The following is a 21,537-nucleotide window of genomic DNA, read 5'->3' on the forward strand; positions in this document are numbered from 1 at the left end:
ACATTTTCATCGTTTTTTTATAGTATTACAGCATATTCAAGAATGGGAGTTGTGCATCACATGTCATTTGGTACTTCAGCTCCTGAGGAATGTCCTGCACTGAGTAGCACCAGGGACAGAAACATGTATAGATAATTAGAATACAGATTTTTGTATATTTACATAACTGTCTGCATCCAAGTATGATCAAGAATGAATTGTGGCAATCCTGGACATCAAATGTGACCTGATCATTTGTGCTACAGCTGGATTTGATATCATCCTATATGTGTATTGTGGATGTGTTCACATGTATTCCTATTCTTCCTATAATACTTTTTTTTTAATAAGTTTGTAATGTATTTCAGAGCAACGCCTGCCTATTTTTTCAGGACTGATTTATGAATGTGTTGGGGAGGACACAGAGTATTAGTCAAATGAGTAGTTATGCAACCGTCCTTTTCATATAGTACATTCAAGTCTTCATGAACCATGTCTATCCTGTCCTTTTCTATTTGTTATTGTTGGGGTTTCCTTGGATGGGTCCTCCTCCTTTCTCAATCCTGATGCCTCCTCCAATGCCTTAGCCTTCCTCACCAGCACAGAGGATCAGAGGCGCTGTGTGGTCCTGGCCCGAAAGCCAACACCCACAAAGAGCATAAAGATCCCTCATCCTCTTCCATCATGAGAGAATTGTTCTCTCCACCAGCCTTCATCTCTTTCTCCTCCAGGAATTTCAAGAGTTCAATGAGAAGTGCCATACATGGCAACATAGAAAACTATTTGTACATCACAAGAACCCAATAGTTGATTTAAAAGTAGCCATGAGAGAAGGAGAGCATAACCCCAAGTGGAGCAAAAACTGAGCAACTAACAATCCGACTCCCAAAACTGCAATTAAAGTACTATTCTACTATGATACAATAATACAACAATACTACTATATGAATATGCAATTCAATACACAGCCAACACAAAGGGGTGAAGTGTTTGTGTTTTTTTGGGGGGTGGGAGGGACTACAATTAACTATAGAAACCTTTCTGGGACTTTTTAAATTTCATAAGAGGCAAAAACGGGGAAAGATGCAAGAGGAAAAGGCACATTTTTATTCATGTGGGCAAACGAACACAACACATGATAAGACTCTGGACAAACACATGACAAAGGGACCTAAAATGCAGCTACAGAAACACACTAAACTCCAAGAAACTACAGAAAAAGGAAAGGAAGGTAAAATGCCTCCAAATTCCTCAAATCACTCTCCAAAGCTCTGCAACTACCCACATACCATCTGAATGCAGCCCTGCCCTCTTTCACACTTCCCTTACAGCCTATCTAAACAAAGGTGCTAAGTGTTTTAAGTGTGACTGCAAAAGCCAACGGTGGATCCTCTGCCAAATGCTAATGTATAAATAGTCTTGCTAAAAGAAAAAAGACATTCTTGTCGTGGGAGGGAACACATGAAGAGGGGCATAACAGTAAGATTGCCTAAATGAGATGATTTCGAATATATTTATTATTGTATCGTTTGTACAGAAACAGTAAATGGCAAATAAGGCCGTACAATTATAGACTGTTTTCTCTTCACTGTGAAATGTAAAATTAGATGTATTTAGCTTGTTACCTGTTTTCCCTATAATTGCAAAAGCCACGTCTAAGTGGAACATAACTTTATTATCTTGCATGCAGTTGTTATATGCTATACTAAGACTTTCCAATTGCATTTTGATAAACTGCATTTTTAACAAATTCATATAAAAGCCAAAGAGTGCTGTTATAAAAACTATGTGTATGTGGCCTGTCATTGAGTTAATAATTCTTTCACAATAAAAAGTGTTGTGTGCCCAGCACTGCACTAGGTCTGGAATTGTAGCCAAGAGGTCCCAAATAAAAGTACATCACAGCAAGCTAATTCCCCATGTTTTATCAGCAAAAATAAATCAGAGATACATTATGCACATTGCTGCATGCTCTTGCAGGTGGTGGAAGTGACCTAGAAATATAAAATAATCCTGCAGTCCTAATAATTTAAGATGTGGTTATTTCACTGCTGGGGAAACCAATCCTCAATAGGGCTATGTCTGGGTTTATTATAACTCTTGCACAGTTAATGTGATTGCAGATAGAATTGAGTCTAGGTGTAACTACATGTGATTGGGAGATGCAGGAATCCAACATGAAAAGGATATCTTAGGCACTTGTAATGGCTACACTTATTTTACCGAGGGAAATCTAGCAGATATTAACACTGTGCCTTTACAAATGTTCAAGAAAACATAAAGCATTAGGCCCAAATGTACTAAATATTGTTAAGGAGAACACAATCCACCATTTTGAATCTGATCCAATAGCTTTTAGATTTTGTTGTAATCATGCTTGTATAACAAATTGGGATGTGTATGATTGTATTTGGTGGCTGTAGTACATATGTAAAATGTTGCTATCTTGATGCTAACATAATTGATTTCAAATAATCTGAGTTTTATAACAGGCATAACAACAGCCCAACTATTGCTCACAATATGCAGATAGCCTATCATCAATGTATCCAGCATGTTCTACAAGAGATGAGGTGACATTTGCAGGATTATCATCAGAAATTGTAATTTTAAAAGCATTGTCATGTTTAGTGAAATTAACAAATGATTAAGCATCTTTGAATACCTGAATATAATGTTCCAGATGTGGTGCAAAATGGGTTACAATGGTCACCCATTTAAGTGTGACACATTTAATTAGGAAGAAGTGAGTGGTGTACGGTTTCATTTAGTGTAACACCTTCATTTGAACTGGGTGTAAAGTGTTTGCCAAATTTATGAGGGAACTGTGTGCATGTTTTTTGTAGAGTGGGTCTCAAAAATTCCCAATGTACTTGATCCATCACCTCCTTAGCAACTATCAACATGACTAGACATTTACGTAGAACCATGTAATAATCTGGTACATTTACATCAAGATTCATATCCAATGTGATACCTCAACCAGGGAAAATCCCATGCAATTCAGGACAGACCAGCAATAGAAGTAGCACTATTAAATATCTTGCTAGAATTCTACCATACGCATTTCCATCAAAATTCAACAATACATCTGTCAATAACATGGGCAAGAGATGAGTCTTTATCTTTTTTGGGGATCATAGCAATATTTACTCTCTGCCAGAAAGTGGAAGTTAGATTGTTAAGCATCACTATATTTATACACTTCAATAAACATGGGAACATTTTCTATAATAATTGTTTTCATACCTCAAGAGGTAATTCACCATCTCCTACCGCTTTATCATTTGGAAGAATATGAAGAGCAATTTGCAATTCATCTATGGGTAGAGTTTGAGCTGAAGCTTTATCATTTTATCATTTATTAGTTTTGCTATGAATACAGTGAAATATATCTCATTTTTATAACAGGACAGTTGCATAAATAAATATATAAACTATTTCCAAATATCCTCTTAGGAAATGTATGTAATGCTCAAGACAATCTTTTCTGTTATTTTTATCTTCCCTGATTTAGGTCTTTGTAGCAAATAACATTTCACAGTATGTTTACCCCCTCTTCAAAACCCACCTTCTGTCTCAGACACCCATGAAGAGGGGGTACCATCCATCTTCCCCTGTCTCAAAAAATAACTCCCTGCCTCCTCACTTACCTTAACCCTCACCCACTGCACAGCTTCCCCTTTCTTGTCACAGGAAGAATTATGTCCCTTGCCCCACCATCCTATATCCCTCTTCCTACCCAACTACCCCTCACTACTCCACTCCAACACACACCCTGCCGCACCTCCCCCTGATGTGCAATATTTTGCTGTGCTGCAAGTTCAGGATGCATAAGACCTGCGTTGAACTTGCAATACGTCAAAGACATGCCACCATTAATGCTAGTTTTTATTCTACTAGCACGCTTGTTTTGAAATGTTTGTGAATTTGTTTATTGTTTTGCAGGCTTACTGTTTTGTAATGTAATATGGCGTATACTCGTTTATACTGCTCCCTATTACCACAATAGTGGTCTCTCAGTGTGACTGCTTGGAGAATAAATATTACATACATTTCCCATGCCTGACTTTTTAGACACTTGTGTGTGGTGGGAAGATCATTTGTACTATGGGAGTTTATGAACAAGACAAGGAGACATAATGTAAACATTTGAGGAAGAAAGGAAAGGTGGACAAATGTAATGGGATATGTTCAACTCCTCTTATGGTGACAACATGCATGCCATGTTGCTGGCACTACATTCCCACTGATAACACCATGTCCTGGATCCATTAAGTGCTAATTTCATATATTTGTGTGGAAGAATGCATTCTGCATAAAATAGGTACTGGGTGGGACTATCTGAATTTATCTAAAATATGGTTCCATGTCTATTTTCCACCCTTTGAAGGTAACATACCAAAATGGCAGCATTTATTAGGCCATTTTGGTGTAGCATTCAATGGTAAATCCTGGGGACCCAGTTATTATTGCTATACCACGGGTTATATACCAGGGGTGCTAATAGCAACATACTTGATTGAAGCAATGGGTCGCCTTCTCTCCACGACACTTAATCAATCACCCACCCAACATGGCCACCATGTAAATAAAAGGCAAGGCTCCATGAGTATCCCCTCTTCCATTTCCATAGAGGTCTGGGATTGAGAATAGGCTCAATCGCGGCATTACCACTGAGAAGAACAGGTGAGTGGGGATGAGGGAGTTTAGGTAGAGAGTGGTGAGATGGAAGGGGATCAGACAGTGGGCCGGTGGAGCAGTTTTGAACAGCCTTCAGCCTGTAGGTACATGGGTTTGGATTGTGGGATTAAGCTCACAATCAGAGAAACCTTATTGGATGCACTGCCTTCTCCGGGTGCTAATGTGTCAAAGTGTCCATTTGTTTGTGTTTCTACCCTGGCATTCTCACTGTTGCAGTCTTGCTTTCTCTTTGACCTTGCACTGTGAGCGTACAGACAGCTGTTACAAGACACATTGATTTATCCCTGAAAGCCACTTTTGTTGCTTGTACCCGCTCAGTGAGTACCAAAGTGTTATCCATGTTGGTATACATATCGTCTCGGGAGGATAGCTCAGCGGCAACATGCTCGCCTTGGCAGCAAGATGACACCGAGCAACACAGTTTCGATCCCCGGGTCCGTGCTTAGAAACCTCTGGGTATTAAGCATGTTATAAATAACTTATCATATCATACACCTAGTGATGGACGTGGAAGAGTCTTTTGACCCAAAGTCTCATTCTTGTTACTACTCTGAATTGTTAGACATGTTGCTATTGGTCCTTTCCTTGTATGCTGTTGTGCTTTTGACAGTGAGGTCCAAAACTAAAATGCACCGTGGTTCATGGATGTTACAAAGTACTATTTTGAAATAGAAGAGAGTTTCAGAGGCACAGAGAGATATGATTCATTTGAATTTTGATCCTAATCAAGGGAAACACATTGTGCTGTTTCTTCTCCAGTTCAGGTATTGAACACGTGCTGACAATGAAGCAAGTGAACTGATTGCAGGGGCAAAGAAGATTTGATATATTTTGTTAACCAAATAAAGATGCATCTCTTTTGTTCTATTACATGGCTTTGTCTTACAGGATATTGCTATCTATAACATTGGCTTTGTTTTACAGAGTAGTGATATTGTATAGATAACTTAATCAACCAAAAACAGGCAGTTCTCAAGGATGCAGAAAACTACACAGCTGTTTTCACACTTATTTAGGCTCATCAGTGCAGAATGGTCTGACAGCCCTATGGTTCGAGCGATGGGGCACATTTAGAAAACACCAGAAACATAATGATGGGTTTAAAAAGGCTTGAAAAAATTGAGAAAGCAAAACTTGAAATCTATATATGTAATACTCTACAATCCATACGTTCAAGGCCAGGCCTACTGGTTTTGTCAATACTTGTATTAATGGTGATCGTAGTGAATTGGGAGCATCATGACCTTTTATACACAAGGCTAACAATCCATCAGGGCTGTATTCTTTGACAACACGAACAGCAATACCAAAAAAACAATAATTATGAAAATGATTACAGTAAAAATGTCAACACAGCTGGGCCTCATCACGAGTTTGGCGGTAACCCTTAAATGCGGCAGTAACTATATTACCGCTGCATTTAAGGGTCCGCCAAATCATGGCCATGGCTGATTTCCCCCAGCTCTGAGCCGGGGGAAATCTGCCGTAGATTTGCCGATTTTCGGTGCTATTACCACCGGCGGGAAATCCGCCGGCAGTAATGATGCGAAAATTCCCCATCGGGCCCAGTGGGGAATGAGGAATTCCTGAATGGGCCCAATGAGGAATGGGAACCAACTGCTCTGCCAAACCCGTGATCTGGCACTATTAGCGCTGGGGGGTTTGGCAGTAGCGCTAATAGCCCCAGCGCTGATAGCACCAGCCCTACCGCCCCACTCGTGATGAGGCCCAAAGTAATTTACCATAAAAGCGAAGAAAAAATAAAGCACTCAGATAGGATAAAAGACAAGCTTTTGAACGCAAATTCATGAACGTTCTCCCCTATGTAAACCACTCCACTCACTTCTATGTGATGGCTGCAGCTATAGCCGATTTTCCACCATGATGCACTTGCTCGCTCTGCATCACAGGGCAGCTGATGCACACCAGGGTGGCTCTTATATGTACAGTCAAAAGTTCTGGAAAAGAGCTACAATGTCAATGTTATGTAATCCTAAAAAGGAGGCAGGTGGATGAAGAGATCAGATGATGTTGGAAACCCTTTGCAATATTATGAGGTTTCTTCCATATATTGTTTAGGCAAAACCACTTTTTACACCCTTTTTTGTTCTTCGAAATAGCAAAATAAATGACTGAGATGCCACAGATACCACTTAGAGTGTGCCTACTGGCGAGCCCTGGTCAAGCTAGCATTAGAGAAAGTTGCCTGACAGTTCCGGAGGGCCATAGAGGGCCATAGCCCAGCACCACAACACAACCAGTATGTATTGAATTCCTCACTAAACCACAGGAAATGGAGGGAATGCCTTTCCTATGCCATGTATGCAATGGGCTAAATGGCAATATAGCCAAGGCCCGCTTGACATCTTGAAGCTGATAAGGGGAAGTAATGCCTCAAGATCTCCGGGCCCGGATGGCATTTGCAGCTCTCCGATTAAAATGGATGCTGCTCATTGGGCAGCTGCACTGGATTGGCTTTTCCAATGGATCGAAGAATGCCAACTTAGTCCACCCTTGTGGCATGACAGCATTATCATACCAACGCAGCTCGTCCAAGACCTTCTCTTGCTTATTGTTAGGTAAGTTATGGAATTGGGCAGAGGGTGCTAACCACATTCCCCTAAACCGAACAGGTTTCCCGAGGGGACTAAGTACTACCACTGACTGCCTTGCATTGACAACAGTCATCCAACAGGCATGGAACATTCGTCGAAGGTCAGTCTACATGGCATTCATCAACTATAGTACGGCTTTCGACTCCTTCAATAGGTGTCGGCTTTGGAAAAAAAATGTCAGATTAGAACATCCCTGTCGGCTTGCTCTGAATGATTATCACTCTCCACAGTGGCATCTATGTCATGATCCAGTTGAACCAAACTGGGTGGACCTCAATTTGTGTCCCTACAGGGAATAAAGCAGAGATGCAACTTGGTGCCCCTCATTTTCAATCTGTATCTAGCTGACATGGGAACTACACTGAGAAACTCTACCTCGGTTGCTCTGGAGCTGGGTTCCTCTCCGCTGTTGTGGATGGGTACACAGACAATATTGTGTTGTGGACCTTACTCCGGCTGGCCTCTAGGCCAACCTTGAATTGTCTGAAGACGTTTTCTGATTCTAACTCCTTCATTATTAATATCAATAAAACCAAGTTTATGATCTCCAGTCCCAGTCATTGTAAAACTAAACAAACGGGAGTCTGGATGAGAGCCCGTTGGAAGTGGACCGCGAATATAAATACCTTGGCATTCTCTTAGATCATAAATTATCCAGTTCCCACCACATGCAATATCTTAAACTGAAAGGTGCCCAGGTCATAGGGTGCTTGAAGAAACTGGCTTGCAAGGTTGGGGGTTATTCTGTGGGCATTCTGGCACAATTGTATTTGGCTAAGCTCCTGCCTATTTTCATGTATCGAGTGGAAAGTTGGGCTTTCGCAAATATTGCGGAATTATCTAAACTAGATGGTGTACTCCTGAAGAAGCTGTTTCGACTTCTGACGTGTACTCCGGTCGAAATGATCTACCTAGAATTAAGTATGGTTTCATGAGTAGCGAGAGCCCAGCTTTCTAGCCTTAATACCCATTGGAAACTGGCCAATGCTCCAATTGGCAGCTTAAACCATCTCATTTTTGAAGCTTCATGGACCAAAGGCTCCTATATGCCACATAGCAATTTGGCTAACATCATCTCTGCCTCTGCTAGATGGCAGGAACCATATGGTTTTGGTCGATCCTTTGAAGCTCCAATTCCAGTACTACAAATATGAGATAGGAAAGAAGGTTGTCGCATTTCATTGTGAGTTGCAAACCAAGGAACTCCAGACTAAGAATAATTGCCCCCAGTTCCTTGAATACATCATGACCAGAGAGAGCCCACTGGGCTTCCTTCAGCAGTTTGTGGGAAATTCTCTGGTCTGAGATTACCTGAGGTTAAAAATGAATGCGGTCTAAACCTTTGAAATTACTGGACTCTGTGAAACCAACGTTTTTGCTGCTTGCGTGGAGAACCTTATCTGGAAACGGTCAGACATTTATTGATGAAGTGTGATGCCTTGATTGCACTGATATCGACTGCCCTAAAGGCAGCTGAAATTGGTCACGGAATTGCCACTTGCCTAACCTGTCATCATTTAGGAGGAGAGACTGGCGAAATGTCTTTGTGGTCTTGTCGCAGGGATTTGAGAGAAGGGTTGGGGCGGATGTTGTTGTGTTTTTGTTTATCAAGTTGTGTTGAAAAGTTGTCTTTAGCACAGCTGTATAACACGTTAATTAATAAAAAGATTTCTACATACCGTATGTTCTTGCGTACAAGATGACTTTTTAACCCAGGAAAATCTTCTCAAAAGTCGGGGGTCGTCTTATACGCTGGGTGTCGTTTTATAGTCGGGTACATCTCAAACTCTATATTTTAACTGGAAAAGTTGGGGGTCGTTTTATACGCCCAGTCGTCTTATATGCCGAAACATACCGTATATCTCAAATGGAGAATTTCCAAGTCAGTAACTGCTTTGGGGCACCAGGCTATTGCAGCCAGTAAAGTCACCCTCCTCAGTGTATATTGCTTTATTCATCGGGCTAACACATGTATGGCTGCGACTCGGGATGCTAGTCCAATTAATTGCAATGGAACAATGTTCTGGTGCAGTACCTTTTTATATGCTGTTCTAAAGCATTCTTTTTTTTTGTCCTTACAATTTGTGTTGCTTCCTGATGCTTTGAATTTTATTTTGTTTCCGTCCCCTTAGCCTACACCTTTTTATTTCACTTTTGTTCCTTTCATGTTTTCTTCAGGCACAACTGAAATAGCTGTCTTTTGTAAGATAAATCATTCATTGTATGTCGATAGTATGAGTGAATTTGAATGCACACTCAAGATGTATTGCTGTTTGATCTTAATATACTGCACAAAAACCTTATCATGTTCATGGCATCCCCGTTACATTCTTTTGATGCTCGACAAGGTGAAATCTGCTTAACAAGGCTCCTGTATCTGTCAAAAAAAGATCAGAAATGTCAGGTTTCATAAGGGTTATCATTGACATACTTCACTTTAATTTGTTTCCTCTCCTGACAAAGCTCATTAAAACTTGACTATGCCCGGAGCTTGGCTTCTAGGCCAGCACTAACGAATCTGCGGTCCACACAAGGTTACGGATCAAGTGCTCCATGAAGCTGTACTTTGGAGAGCCCTGACTGTAATTTACAGTTCCATAATATGATTTGAAAAACAAATAAGATATGCAATTAGTCTCTCTTTGAATCTACTTTTTTTGTCTCCCCTACGGTTCCTCGCGGTGAAGAAAATACAGCACAGTTTTCTGAGGCGAAGGTATATATCCGAGTTGTAGATGTTAATGATCACGCTCCAGAATTTGCCAGGAGGTATGACACATACATATGCGAAAATACAAAGCCTGGACAGGTAAGACAAGCTCAAGTCATATCATTGTGGTTTGCAGATTATCTTTGAACATATTGTGATGTTATGCTGATGCAATCAAACGGTTTGTTGTTAATTTCATAAGCACATGGTCCAGTAGACACATTTCTTGATTTCACCGTTTTGTTCTTCGTGGCGTTCTTGAAAATAGTCATTTCTATCCAATTAAATATTCAGAAAACTGTACATCACACGCATCACATCAAACACAGTTTCTGATGGTGGACAGCCGTTTTTCGATCCCTCCTGTGCACAGGCGCCAGTATGTTCCAGTTAATATTTGTGAAGGGTCATGTGACTATCATGGTTGGGGAGCTATGCTGATCGTCTGAGATGTTTGATCATCTGGGCTTCCATTTTGTTTGCTCCTTTTTTCACCTTTATGTGGGAAAGAACCAAAACTTCAGAGAAGAGTATGACACCCGGCTTCCAAAAACTGTCATTTTAGCTTCCAAATGTATAAAGGTTTGAATAAATGAGATGAAGTCATCCTCTGGTGTACCTGTTTTCGATATTCTGCTTATTTCAATTAACAAAAAAGCAAAATGAAAAAATACACTGAGGAATGTTAAGGTAGCACATAATGAAACCATAATAATTACATTACACACCTTCAACCTCAAGAATTCTTGCACCTCACCAGTTAAACACATATATCCCCATTTTACGTTTTTCTGTCTAGGCCCTCATTGGAAGAAACCATGCAGAGTAAAGTGCACAGAGGAGACAGAATTCTGTGCAAAAAGGTCCCCTCTGTGCAATATTTAGCTTTTGCAAGACTTGTAAAACAAACGGCAAAAACACGCCAAATCACATGTACACCATTTTTTTGCATTTAATTTTTCATAATGTGAAAAGTTTTTTGGGGTTTTCCCATTTATGATAGCAGACAGCATTTACAATGGTTTTCTATGGAGTCTTCCGTCTTTCAAGAGGTGCAAACACAACTGGTGGATCCATAGCAATCTATTGGTTTTGCACCACCATGGAAATGTCATGCAGGCATAAAATCATGTGGATTCTGAGGGGGGAGCGTCTGAGGCAGATGGACACTGATAGTCCCTACTCTTTCTCCAAAAATCAAGAAAGCGCCCTAGGGTGTGCATAAAGGCATTACAGGTAGCCTACCACTTTTAGGTCAGGATTTATCACCTTTGCTTATGTCCTGGGGACTTAGGTCCTGCTTTACAACACCCTTTTCAATGGGATTGTGCCATTGTAAAACACTTTTGTAAATCAGGCCCTTAGTTTCATATGCATTACAGTACACACTCTTTTGAAAAATGCCGTGTAAATGTAATGGGCTTTTGATATATAGGCAGCTGTATGCAGTCCCATTCCTTCCAATCCCATTTGCATATTTTTGTTACTATTCATTTCTTTTAGTGGAATTGTCCAGCAGAAACCAATGGATAATCTGCCTCCATTGTCGCCTTCAGAGGAAATTCATAAAGGAAAGCAATGCGGCCAACAAATTGAATGTGACAAAGGATCCTTAGTGACTTTAATGTAGAGTCTCGAAGTGGATGTCTGCTTTCTGCATACATCATATTTTAATGTAATAGGTTAAGGGAGAAGATTTAGGATGGGCTGACATAATAATGTAGTGCACTTGTCTGGTCAGTGAGAGGTTAGGTCCGATTTGACGTGTCTGCCCAATGGAACGCAAGACCATTACTCCTCTGAGAGCAATAACGCCTTGGAGATAACTAGACATGAGTGAAACTGACCACAAAGATTTTGAGAGAGATACATCAGAAGCAGAGGTGATTTGTATAGGTGTGACAGCACTTCACAAAGTCAGCATCAGATTGAAGGTGTAGTGTCGGGACGATCCAAAGCCTGTGGCTCTTAACAAGAACGCAAAATAAAGTAAGGTCGGTGGACCTCAGAAATCTAGATGGATCGTAGGTTTAAAAAGAAGATTTTTGAAAAGTAATCAATAGTGCAATACTGTAGAATTTAGGGAGCAGTCAATGGGCCTTGAAGAGTGAGGAATGTATGACGATTTTAGCCCTGATATGACACGATCTTGATGCCGGAGGTCAAAGTGAGAACAAATGACCTGGTGTATTTTCCAGCACACCGACATTGAAGCTACTATGACAATTCAGGTGAAACGTGATGATTTAATGGAGCAACACCATGAAATGGCAAATGGTATTGGCTATGAACTCAGCTGGCCTAAGAGCAAAGTATCAGATGTATTCTCGTTATGCCAATCTTTCTTCATAGTGTTGGTTACTAGTCATATGATGCACCTCATGCAGATGACCCCAGATCCCACACCCAGCTAATGGTACAGCAGAATGCCATAGCCTGGCATGAGCTATCTCCCCTCTGGCACTGTGTTTGCCATTTCTGGTCACATCAGAGAAGTCATGAAGGAGATATTCCATCTTTGTTTACCACTAGGCTTATTTTGTAGCAATGATGAGACTGCATGGACAGTGGGTAGGAAAGGGATATGGGAGCAGAACAAGATGAATTAACCCTTGCACAGTCATCATTACTAGCTGCAGTTGCCACCACAGGTGCGATACATTAAGTGACCGTTTTAGCAAGGTGTGTAAGTGATTTCAATGGGGACTTCCCGGCACTAGTCAACGCCTAGTGAGTAATGCACAACTGAAATCCTTATTTGTTTGTGTTTAAAAGTTTTTTTATTCTGAACGAATTACCCCTTATATCACGCCCCTCTCTTGGAACCCCCTCAGTCACACTGAACCTGGAATCAGGCTGCTTTTCAAAGTTAAAATATTTATTTCTGTACTTCAAAATATAATCACACTATGTTTAATGGTTATACAATTATCACCAATGGGGTGATGTAACACTAGTCAACCTCTTTAGTCACAAGGAGTAATAATGAGCAAAAACTATTCAGCACAGAAATACTTTTGTATGTGTTCACATCAAATAGCAGTATGGTTACTATTTCCCCCTGCACAGCCCTTAACTGGCAATGTAAAGAGATAGGAGTAGAGAGAGCAGGTATTCAGGAATACAGAATTCAAACAAGGTAACAATCCCAATTTCCCCCCAGCAGCACGAGAGAGAAACAGAATTGATTGGCAAACTGTCAAATTGGTTTTCAAAGTTATCTGAAAATGGATTGGGTAAAACACATAATATGGGCTAAATTGCTGAAATAGTTTAAATTCTAATGGGAGCCGCTTTATATACTTGCAGACAAATACTAGCAATGATTTGACACTAATAAGCAATGTGAAAACTTAAAATTGAGGTTGGGTGCAATGAAAAGCTGTTTTACACGTGATAGAAATTTCCGAAAACAAAATTTGCAGCAAACTTCTCCGTGCGCAGTAATCGAGATTGCGGGAAAACTATATGGATTTGAGATGCGGTTTTTGGTTATGGAAAGCTGTGGATGTGAGCTAACATCAAAAGTTTCTATCATGAAAATTGAGAAAGTTATGGACGTTTTAGTGGAGGTTGTTTTTCTGAAAAAGGCGCAAGAATGAGAAAACAGGGATGCACTTTCAAAAGACAAACAGGATTTCTTTACACTAGGGGATGACTATGAAGAAGCAAATACCACACGGAAGCACAGCCACTGGGCGAGGGCACTACTGGATCCGGGTGACTGCCTGCAGAGGAGCTAGCCTTCTTCAGATGAAATATATGAGCACAAAGATATTTAACACTACTAGTACCGAAGGTGATAGTAGGGATAATATAGAGAGTTCAGGCAATTCAAAATATTTCTAACAATGCAGTTCTGAATATAAGAGAGGATGGGTTTATGACAGGGATTACTATGGACAGTACATATGCTAGTGACACAGTCCTATTCTATGGATACTCACTATATATGTTTGAACAGAACCATCAGACATTCTGGTCTGTCAAGATCAGGGATTCTGCTCAGAAATTCTGCTGGGCACACCGGACAGGACAGGCTGCTGGGCACACCAGACTGGACTGGGTCTGCAATGGCTCTCGTCACAGCTATCTGGTCACAGCATGGCACAGCATGGCACAGCATGGCACAACTGGATTGGATCTTTTGATTCTGGTAATAATTCTTTTAGCAGGAAAGCAGTTACAGCACAGCCTGCCTGTTTATTTTGTTCCCCTTAGATTTTGTGGAATTCTCTCTGGTCCTGAAAACTCAAGGCCTTGTTGAAAATGGTTCAACTAATGGAATGAGCCTTTATGCTTACCAAGTTTCTGGAGTCTGGAGCAATGAATATGGGTGGTTCTGTTTCGTGGTGCTTGGCCAGGATCAGGATAGTGGGTGAATCTGTGTGTCTTTCTAAGTCCTCAGCTTTCTCTATTTATGCATATGATAAGGGGGTGTCTATGTGGGATTATCCAGTGCCCCCCCTTTCCAGGCTATTGGCTAGAGTCTCCTCTCTCCCTTGATTGGAGGAGAAAACAGGGTGTCACCATGATGATGTGGGTTTATGAGTCAGAGAATCCTCCCCTTGTCCCTTTGAACATAAAATCTACTTTTGGTACAATACATATTTACATGTGTACAATCTTTATAACAATAATATATATAAATCACATATTTTGTGGAGCAGATACTCTTCCAAGCCCCGTCGCTGTAGGATCTTGGGTCTGCTTTTAACAGAATTCTGCCCTTTTTGTCCTGAACACATGGTCCAATTTCGGACAAAATTTCCAAAAACGTGCGCATTGCATAAGGGCATAAGTGTGTGAAGTTTCATACTTTTCACAGAAATACATTTGGTATAAAACCATAATTTCCACCTTTACTTCCCAGAACATAGCACAGTGTTCTGGCACCTCTTAAAATGTGCAGCCAAACATTCAATTCACAATTCTGGGGTTTACATATTTTTCACAATCTTGCACAGTAAATTATCAGTCTTTTAAAAATGTGCTTTTTGTCCTTGTGAATCAACAAATGGTTGTCTATCCCTGCCTCCTTCTCCTTCTAGCAGCTCAGAAGCAATCTCCGCCCCCTTCCTTCTGGCAGAGGCCATTTATGACTCTTCACACTCTGCATATCCTTTCAGCCAGAGGAATTCCATTGTCCTCTTCCCATAGCAGCCCAAGGTCTCCTCCCCCCTTAATCATCACATGGGTGTGAGTTCCTGGTGGAGAGATAGGCCTGGCCTTTGTGGGGGGAAGTTGTTATACTGTTTGGCTTGGAGTCAGGCTTAAATTCAAATGTTATTTTGTTGCAATTTATTCTTGGTTTAAAATAAACTTTCTAATTTCCAAACAAACAACTATAACACTTATTTCAGCTTCTAAACCATGAGATTTAAATAGTGACAAACTAGGCTACTCTTAATGACAGGTCACTTCAATTTCAGACATTAGATTTCAGTTGTACAACTTTAAATCCTTATGATGCAATCCACTGACAGCTGTCCACAGGCGGCCACTGGTACTGCGCCCAGACTTTGACAGATTTCACAGGCAGGCACATTTGCTGTGAATGTTTTGATGACAAATTCCACTTTTCATGACATTGGATGTTCATAATGATTTCTTGAATGAAGTGACTAGTAACACCCAGCAAGAATATTGGATGTTTGATGGTGTTTTGTACTGGCATTCTGCAGTTTCAGCAACCAAAAAAATATTTAAATGCAAGATTTTGGATTTCTTTCAGCAAGGACATGTTTCCGGAGTGAGATCTCCATTCCACCACTGACAACATGCATTGTAGATTTGGCAGCCATCTTTTCATGTTGCAAAGCGCGATTTCCATAGGTTTTGGTGCGCATAGGGGTTTTGTGGCCATTTTGATAATTCTGACACCATCAGCACATAGTGATGCCACAGGGCAGAGCATAAGTGAGTTAATACATCCCACAAAGCCCCCCCTCATGACTTGACATTTGACCGCCCATCAAGGGGAAGTCTGGAGATTGGGATGTCATTCTTTCTTTTTGGTCCAAGTGGAAAAATGTGTTAGCTTCTCCCATCAGTGCTGCATCGACAGGTTCTCCTCGCCGGTTCCAGATGGGTGTATGGAGCGATACCCCGGGCCCCTTGGGTTTTTCTTCCAGTCCCCGAGTGGTCCTCCTTGGTGCTTAGAATCCAGGGTTTCAGTACTATGATGACAGAACAGAACAAGGTTGAGGACATTTCCCCACCACTATTCATGTAGTGGGGCAGATGCATACATTGGACAAACAATTGATAATCGTTCCTGCCTGTAATTACTTCTGATTTTAACAGGTGAATTGGTTTTTAATAGTTGCAATTTTCTAGGGATCCGGAATGTCGCCCTCTGGGTTACCAGATGACTCCTCTATTTGCCGCAGAGTATGCCTAGGATTGCAACACTTCAGCTGGTTGATGTGGACCCACTTATCTTCCCCCTCTGCAAAACTTCCTTTGGGGATACGGATTTTGTAGGTGACTGGTGAGATTCTGTCTACAATTTCAAAAGGACCCCGTGAGCTAGGAAGAAATGTGCGCTGTTTGGCCTGGTTCCTTTGTAAATTGTACAAGTAGATTGGTCTCTTACTTGGTATTCTTTTCTATTTGTCTTAAGGTCATAGTGTGTCTTCATACTGTCTGCAGATCTTTCTAGATTCCGTTGAGCATAGGCAAAAGCATTTTGAACATGTTTTCTCAGATTCTCAACATACTCATGAGTTGTGGAGGCATTTATCAAGGTCTGCTCTTGGGTTCTGTAGAGCAGATGCTGGGGAAGCGCTATCCTTAATCCAGTCATCAGCTCAAACAGTGACATTTTTGTTGCCAAAGAATGGGTAGATCTGATGGCCATCAGGACAAGAGGTAATCAAATGTCCCAACTTGGCCCAGAATCTGCCACAAACCTGTTTTAATATGTTCACAATTGTCTCGTTGTATCTCTCAACTCCACTACTAGATGCTTCCCGGTAGGCAATGCGTAATTTCTTTTTGATCCCAAGTATGTCCCACATCTTTGTCATCACTTCACTTGTGAAGTGGCTACCTCGGTCTGACTCGATCCTTTGGGGTAGTCCAAAATGCGAAAAGATATGGTTGATCATCAGGGCAGCTTCTGTTTCTGCCTTGCAATTTGGGGCCGGGAGACATTCCACCCATTTAGTGAACAAGCATGTCACGGTCAACATGTACTTGTTCCCCCTAGAGGAGCGAATCATGGGCCCGATAAAATTGACTTGTAAATCTGACCAAGGCAGTGTCATCCCCCTCTTTTGGAGGTGAGCATGGTGTGTGAGTGATGTTGGCTGAAATTGTGCACACACAAGACACCCCTTCAAGTATTGGTCAAGGTCCTGCCCCATGTGTGGCCAGTATGCAACCTCTCTCAAGATTTCTAGTGTCGTATGAAACCCCCGATGACGGCTGTGGCCGCATCATGGGTGTGACTTAGCATCAGGCTTCGGAATGAGGTGGGGACCAGCCACTGGTCATGGCCAGCTAGGGATCTCCTCACCAACAAACCATCTTGGATTCGGAACATTTCATCAACACTCTGTGGTCCTCTTTCCCTAGGTAATCAGTATCCATCAGGGGAAAGTTCTCAGGGTCCTCAATGTGTTGATAAAACTTACCAATTATTGGATGCCCTTTCTGAGCCATAATCATATCAGCATCTGGGGTCTCCTTACACCATTGTGCAGTTGAGAGTTCATTGTGAGCATTTGTCTGGGACCTAGTGATAGCAGTGACCTGGATTTACCCCAACAGGGACTCAATCTTAAGTAGATCCCCTTGAATGGCTCCAGTATTGGCCAACTGATCAGCTAGGTCATTTCCAGGTTTGTCTGGTCCCTCTACTTCAGAATGACCCTTGATCTGTTCCCAGTAGATGGTCATCCCACTCGAGGTGACCAAATCATCAATATTTTGGATTAATTTTCCATGTTTCAATGGTTTATTATTGGCACACAGCATGCCTCTGGTTTTCCAGCTAACCAGGTGCTCCACAAACCTGTTCCGTACATAATCCGAATCTGTGATTATGACCAGTTTGTCGAGTCGGTGTTGGATAGCAGTGAGGATGGCTTGATGCACAGCCATCAACTCTGCCACATGACTAATTCAGGGACCGATTTTGTACCCAGCGGAGGGTTCTGGGGCATCATTCACCCATGCATTCCCTACGAGGGCACAAGTTCTTTTTCCCCATTGTTGTCAACATGGTAGGAGCACCCATCCAAATAGATAGTGGGCATTCCCTCACACTGGTCTTCTTCATAGACTTTGTGTAGAGAATTAAGGTATGCCTCCATGTTGTCCTTGATTTTAAGACTCTCGTCCTCGAGACAGTTTTCTCTGGCACAGTCATGCAAGTCAGCCAGACCTTGCACGAGGGGACTCTTCTTGTTTTGGCCATATCTGACCTCCACAGGAAAGCCTTGCATTGACAGAATCCAGGAAGTAATTTGGGAATTACTCACATTTCCGGCCCGGATTCTGTCACTTTGGAGATATTGCAGAGGCTGGTGTAGAGTCTCCACTATGATGTGTTCCCCTGGATAAACGGGCGGTATTTCTTCAATGCCCACACCGTTGCCAGGAGTGCCTTCTCACAATTGTTGAATTTTTCCTCCACAGAGGATAAAGTTTTACTTGCATAGGAGTTTACGTTATTGACCTTGTCATGCTTTTGACATAATACTGCAGTCAAGCATGTATTTGAGAACAGTGTCTCCAAGAAGAACTCCTTGTTTTTTACAGGGTAAGCTAGACAAGGTTCTTGTGAGAGGCTTCTTTTGAGTTTTCTTACTGCCTCAGCTTGTTCTGGACCCCACTTCCACTTGACCTCCCCCTTCAAAAGATGGATCAGGGGTCTTGTCATCTCTGCGTAGTCCTCAATGAACTTTCTGCTATAAATAGTTAGCCCAAGGAGGCTCCTTATTTCCCGCAAAGTTGTGGGGTCTTTTAATTTCTGCAGTGCTTCCACTTTCTTTTCCTGGGGACAGAGACCCTGAGGAGTAATCTCATGCCCCAAGAAATTGACACGGGTTCTGCACCACTGTGCCTTTTGAAAGGAGAGCTTTGCTGCGGCAGCCCTCAACTGTGTCATAACATAACGGATCTCCACTATGAGTTCCTCCAAAGTTGAGCTTTTGACCAAAACATCTTCTACATAGGCCTGGTTACCCCTTTCACCCAGGTCAGGCATGGCCTTGTGTAGAAAAATGTTAAATTCATTGCTGGAGTTGATGTATCCGAAGGGAGTCCGGGTCCATGTGTACTGCTGCCCCCCGAAGGTAAAGGCCAGCTTATATTGGTCCTCCCTACTGACAGGTACAGTCCAGTACCCATTGGTCAGGTCAATGGCAGTGAATACCTTTGACCCCTGGATCTGGGCCAGCCCTTGAACAATATAGGGAAGAGGCCATCGGGAAGTATGGACCCGTTTGTTGAACTCCCTTATTTCGGCACAGAGTCTTCACTGGCCGTTTGGTTTAGAAATCCCCAGCACCGGATTATTGAAGGTGCTGTGGACTGGACAAATTATCCCACGGGACTCAAGGTTCTTAATTATTTCAGTAAGGGACTCCATTGATGCGAGAGGCAAGTGATATTACTTCACAAACACCAGAGTCATGCCAGGGTCCATGGGAATTGTTGTGTGGATGTCGGTGCGACCACAGTCATATGAGTCCACTGCAAAGAGATCTTGAAAATCTGAGAAAACTTGTTTCAATTTTTGCTTCTACTCCAGAGTCTCGCAGGCACCAGCTAGATTGACTCTCTCGTCAACCCTCTGCGTGAAGCCCAGAAAGACTTCCGGTTTTGCTATCTCAGCGGCCTCCTCCAGCTGGATGGAGAAGTCCCTGGTCAAAGTGCTAAATTGGACTGGTGGCTTCAGGTGAGGAAGGCAGTCCTCGTGGACTTGGAAGATCACCTCATCCCTCCTGAAGTCACAAGTCACATCTTCCTTACCATAAGAGCAGGAAGAGTACACCATGAAGTTCCCCCCATGCCAGGTGAATATCCTGTCTAGTGTTGCGTCATTGTCACTATCACTGTCAAAACAGTCCTTGGGGATTGGTCCTAACAGTTCATTACCTAAATCTATGGAAAAATGTCGGTCATCAACCGCCATTCCAATAATGGTGCTGCGCCTAGAGTGATACTCTTTAAGTAGTTGTTATCCATCTCTATTGGAATGGTGTTGTGTTCTATGTTGACTAGTGGTGTCGGGTTTATCCCCAACCCTTGCTGTTGGAAGTGAGCATTAAGATGGACATAGGCGTCAGGGTTTTTCAGTTTCTGTTATCTTTTAATGTTTACTTCCAGAGAGAATTGTTGGGTCCGTTCTGGGATGGTGACTCCTCTCCAATCTGAATTTCAACTGCATTAGGCAGCAGATGAGCTGACCTAAATGCTTTCTCTGGGTCATCAAAGTCCATGGGATTACCCGCTAAATGGGACCAGGCTTTGAAATTTATTAGGTCCAAACTAATGGCAAAGCGATTCAGAATGTCACTGCCTAAGTAAAATGCAGCAGGGACATCTCGCACGACCCAACAATTATGGACTATGCTCTTGTTGCCTATGGAAATTTTGAGCATACATCTGCTAAGCAGGAGATGTTTGGAATTGGGTGTTTCCAGGTCCATTTCCCATTTATCTATCATTTTAAATGTGGGATTGGCTGGATCTTTTGGGAGTTTGTGGAACATGGCTTCGCTGATGACGCTCTTACCATTGTTCGCGCACACTCGGGCGAGAACAGAGTCCTTCCCTTCATTTAACTGAATAGGGATGAACAACTGCTCTCCAATTTTCTGAATATCAGCCAAGCTTTGAGCTGATTTCTCATCTTTTTGGACTAAAGGAATGGGATTTTCTGATTGTGGATTGGTATAGAATTTCAGTGTGTTTCCTTCCAGTCTGCAATGCCACCTTAAAATGGAAGGAAGGTTGATTTTCAGAAATAAAGAGGACTCCCCATCACCAGTTTGTTGTCCTACTGCTGTTATTGTCACGTCTGGGATTTGATTATTCTGGAAGTGAAATTCTATTTCGTCAGGTTTTTGTTCAACCATGTGGCATGTGCCTTTTAAACTAACATGGTTGACACTATGTTTCAATTTTACTGGTCGGTTAGTCTGGGTCCAGAGGACCTTTTTACACAATCGATGAGGGGAGACAACCTATGCAGGATGTCATTACCTAGTAAACAAGGTGTGCCCTCTGGAGTCACAACTATGACCGGGTGCTTCACCTTGTGTCGCCCAATTTTAATGTCGAAATCGGCAATCCCCTCAACGTGAATTTCCTTCCCGTCGAAGTTCTGAAGTGGTCCAGGAAGAGGGGTGAGAGGAATTTGGTATTTCTCCCCCCTTCCCAAATTCAGTTGATCAAAGGCCCTTTTTGACAGAAGGGTAGCTTAGGATCCAGTGTCCACCAGTGCCAAAATTGTACATTGCCCCTGTATTTGGACCAGGCCATAGAATCTTCCCTCCTTTTCCTCAAGGGGAC

At 42.0% G+C, this 21,537-nt stretch overlaps 1 protein-coding gene across 1 annotated transcript in view; it reads left to right on the forward strand.

The window, feature by feature from the left end:
• The window catches only part of LOC138497369 (cadherin-7-like), a 1,579,032-nt gene that overhangs the window by 1,243,780 nt on the left and 313,715 nt on the right, over nucleotides 1–21,537 (forward strand). Inside the window, exon 9 of the mRNA XM_069620790.1 lies at nucleotides 9,986–10,107. Within this exon, the coding sequence (XP_069476891.1) occupies nucleotides 9,986–10,107 (122 nt within the window). The remainder of the gene's footprint in view (nucleotides 1–9,985; nucleotides 10,108–21,537) is intronic.

Source organism: Ambystoma mexicanum, chromosome 5q, assembly GCF_040938575.1.
Source record: "Ambystoma mexicanum isolate Mex_15411 chromosome 5q, UKY_AmexF1_1, whole genome shotgun sequence".
NCBI classification, from domain to species: Eukaryota; Metazoa; Chordata; class Amphibia; order Caudata; family Ambystomatidae; genus Ambystoma; species Ambystoma mexicanum.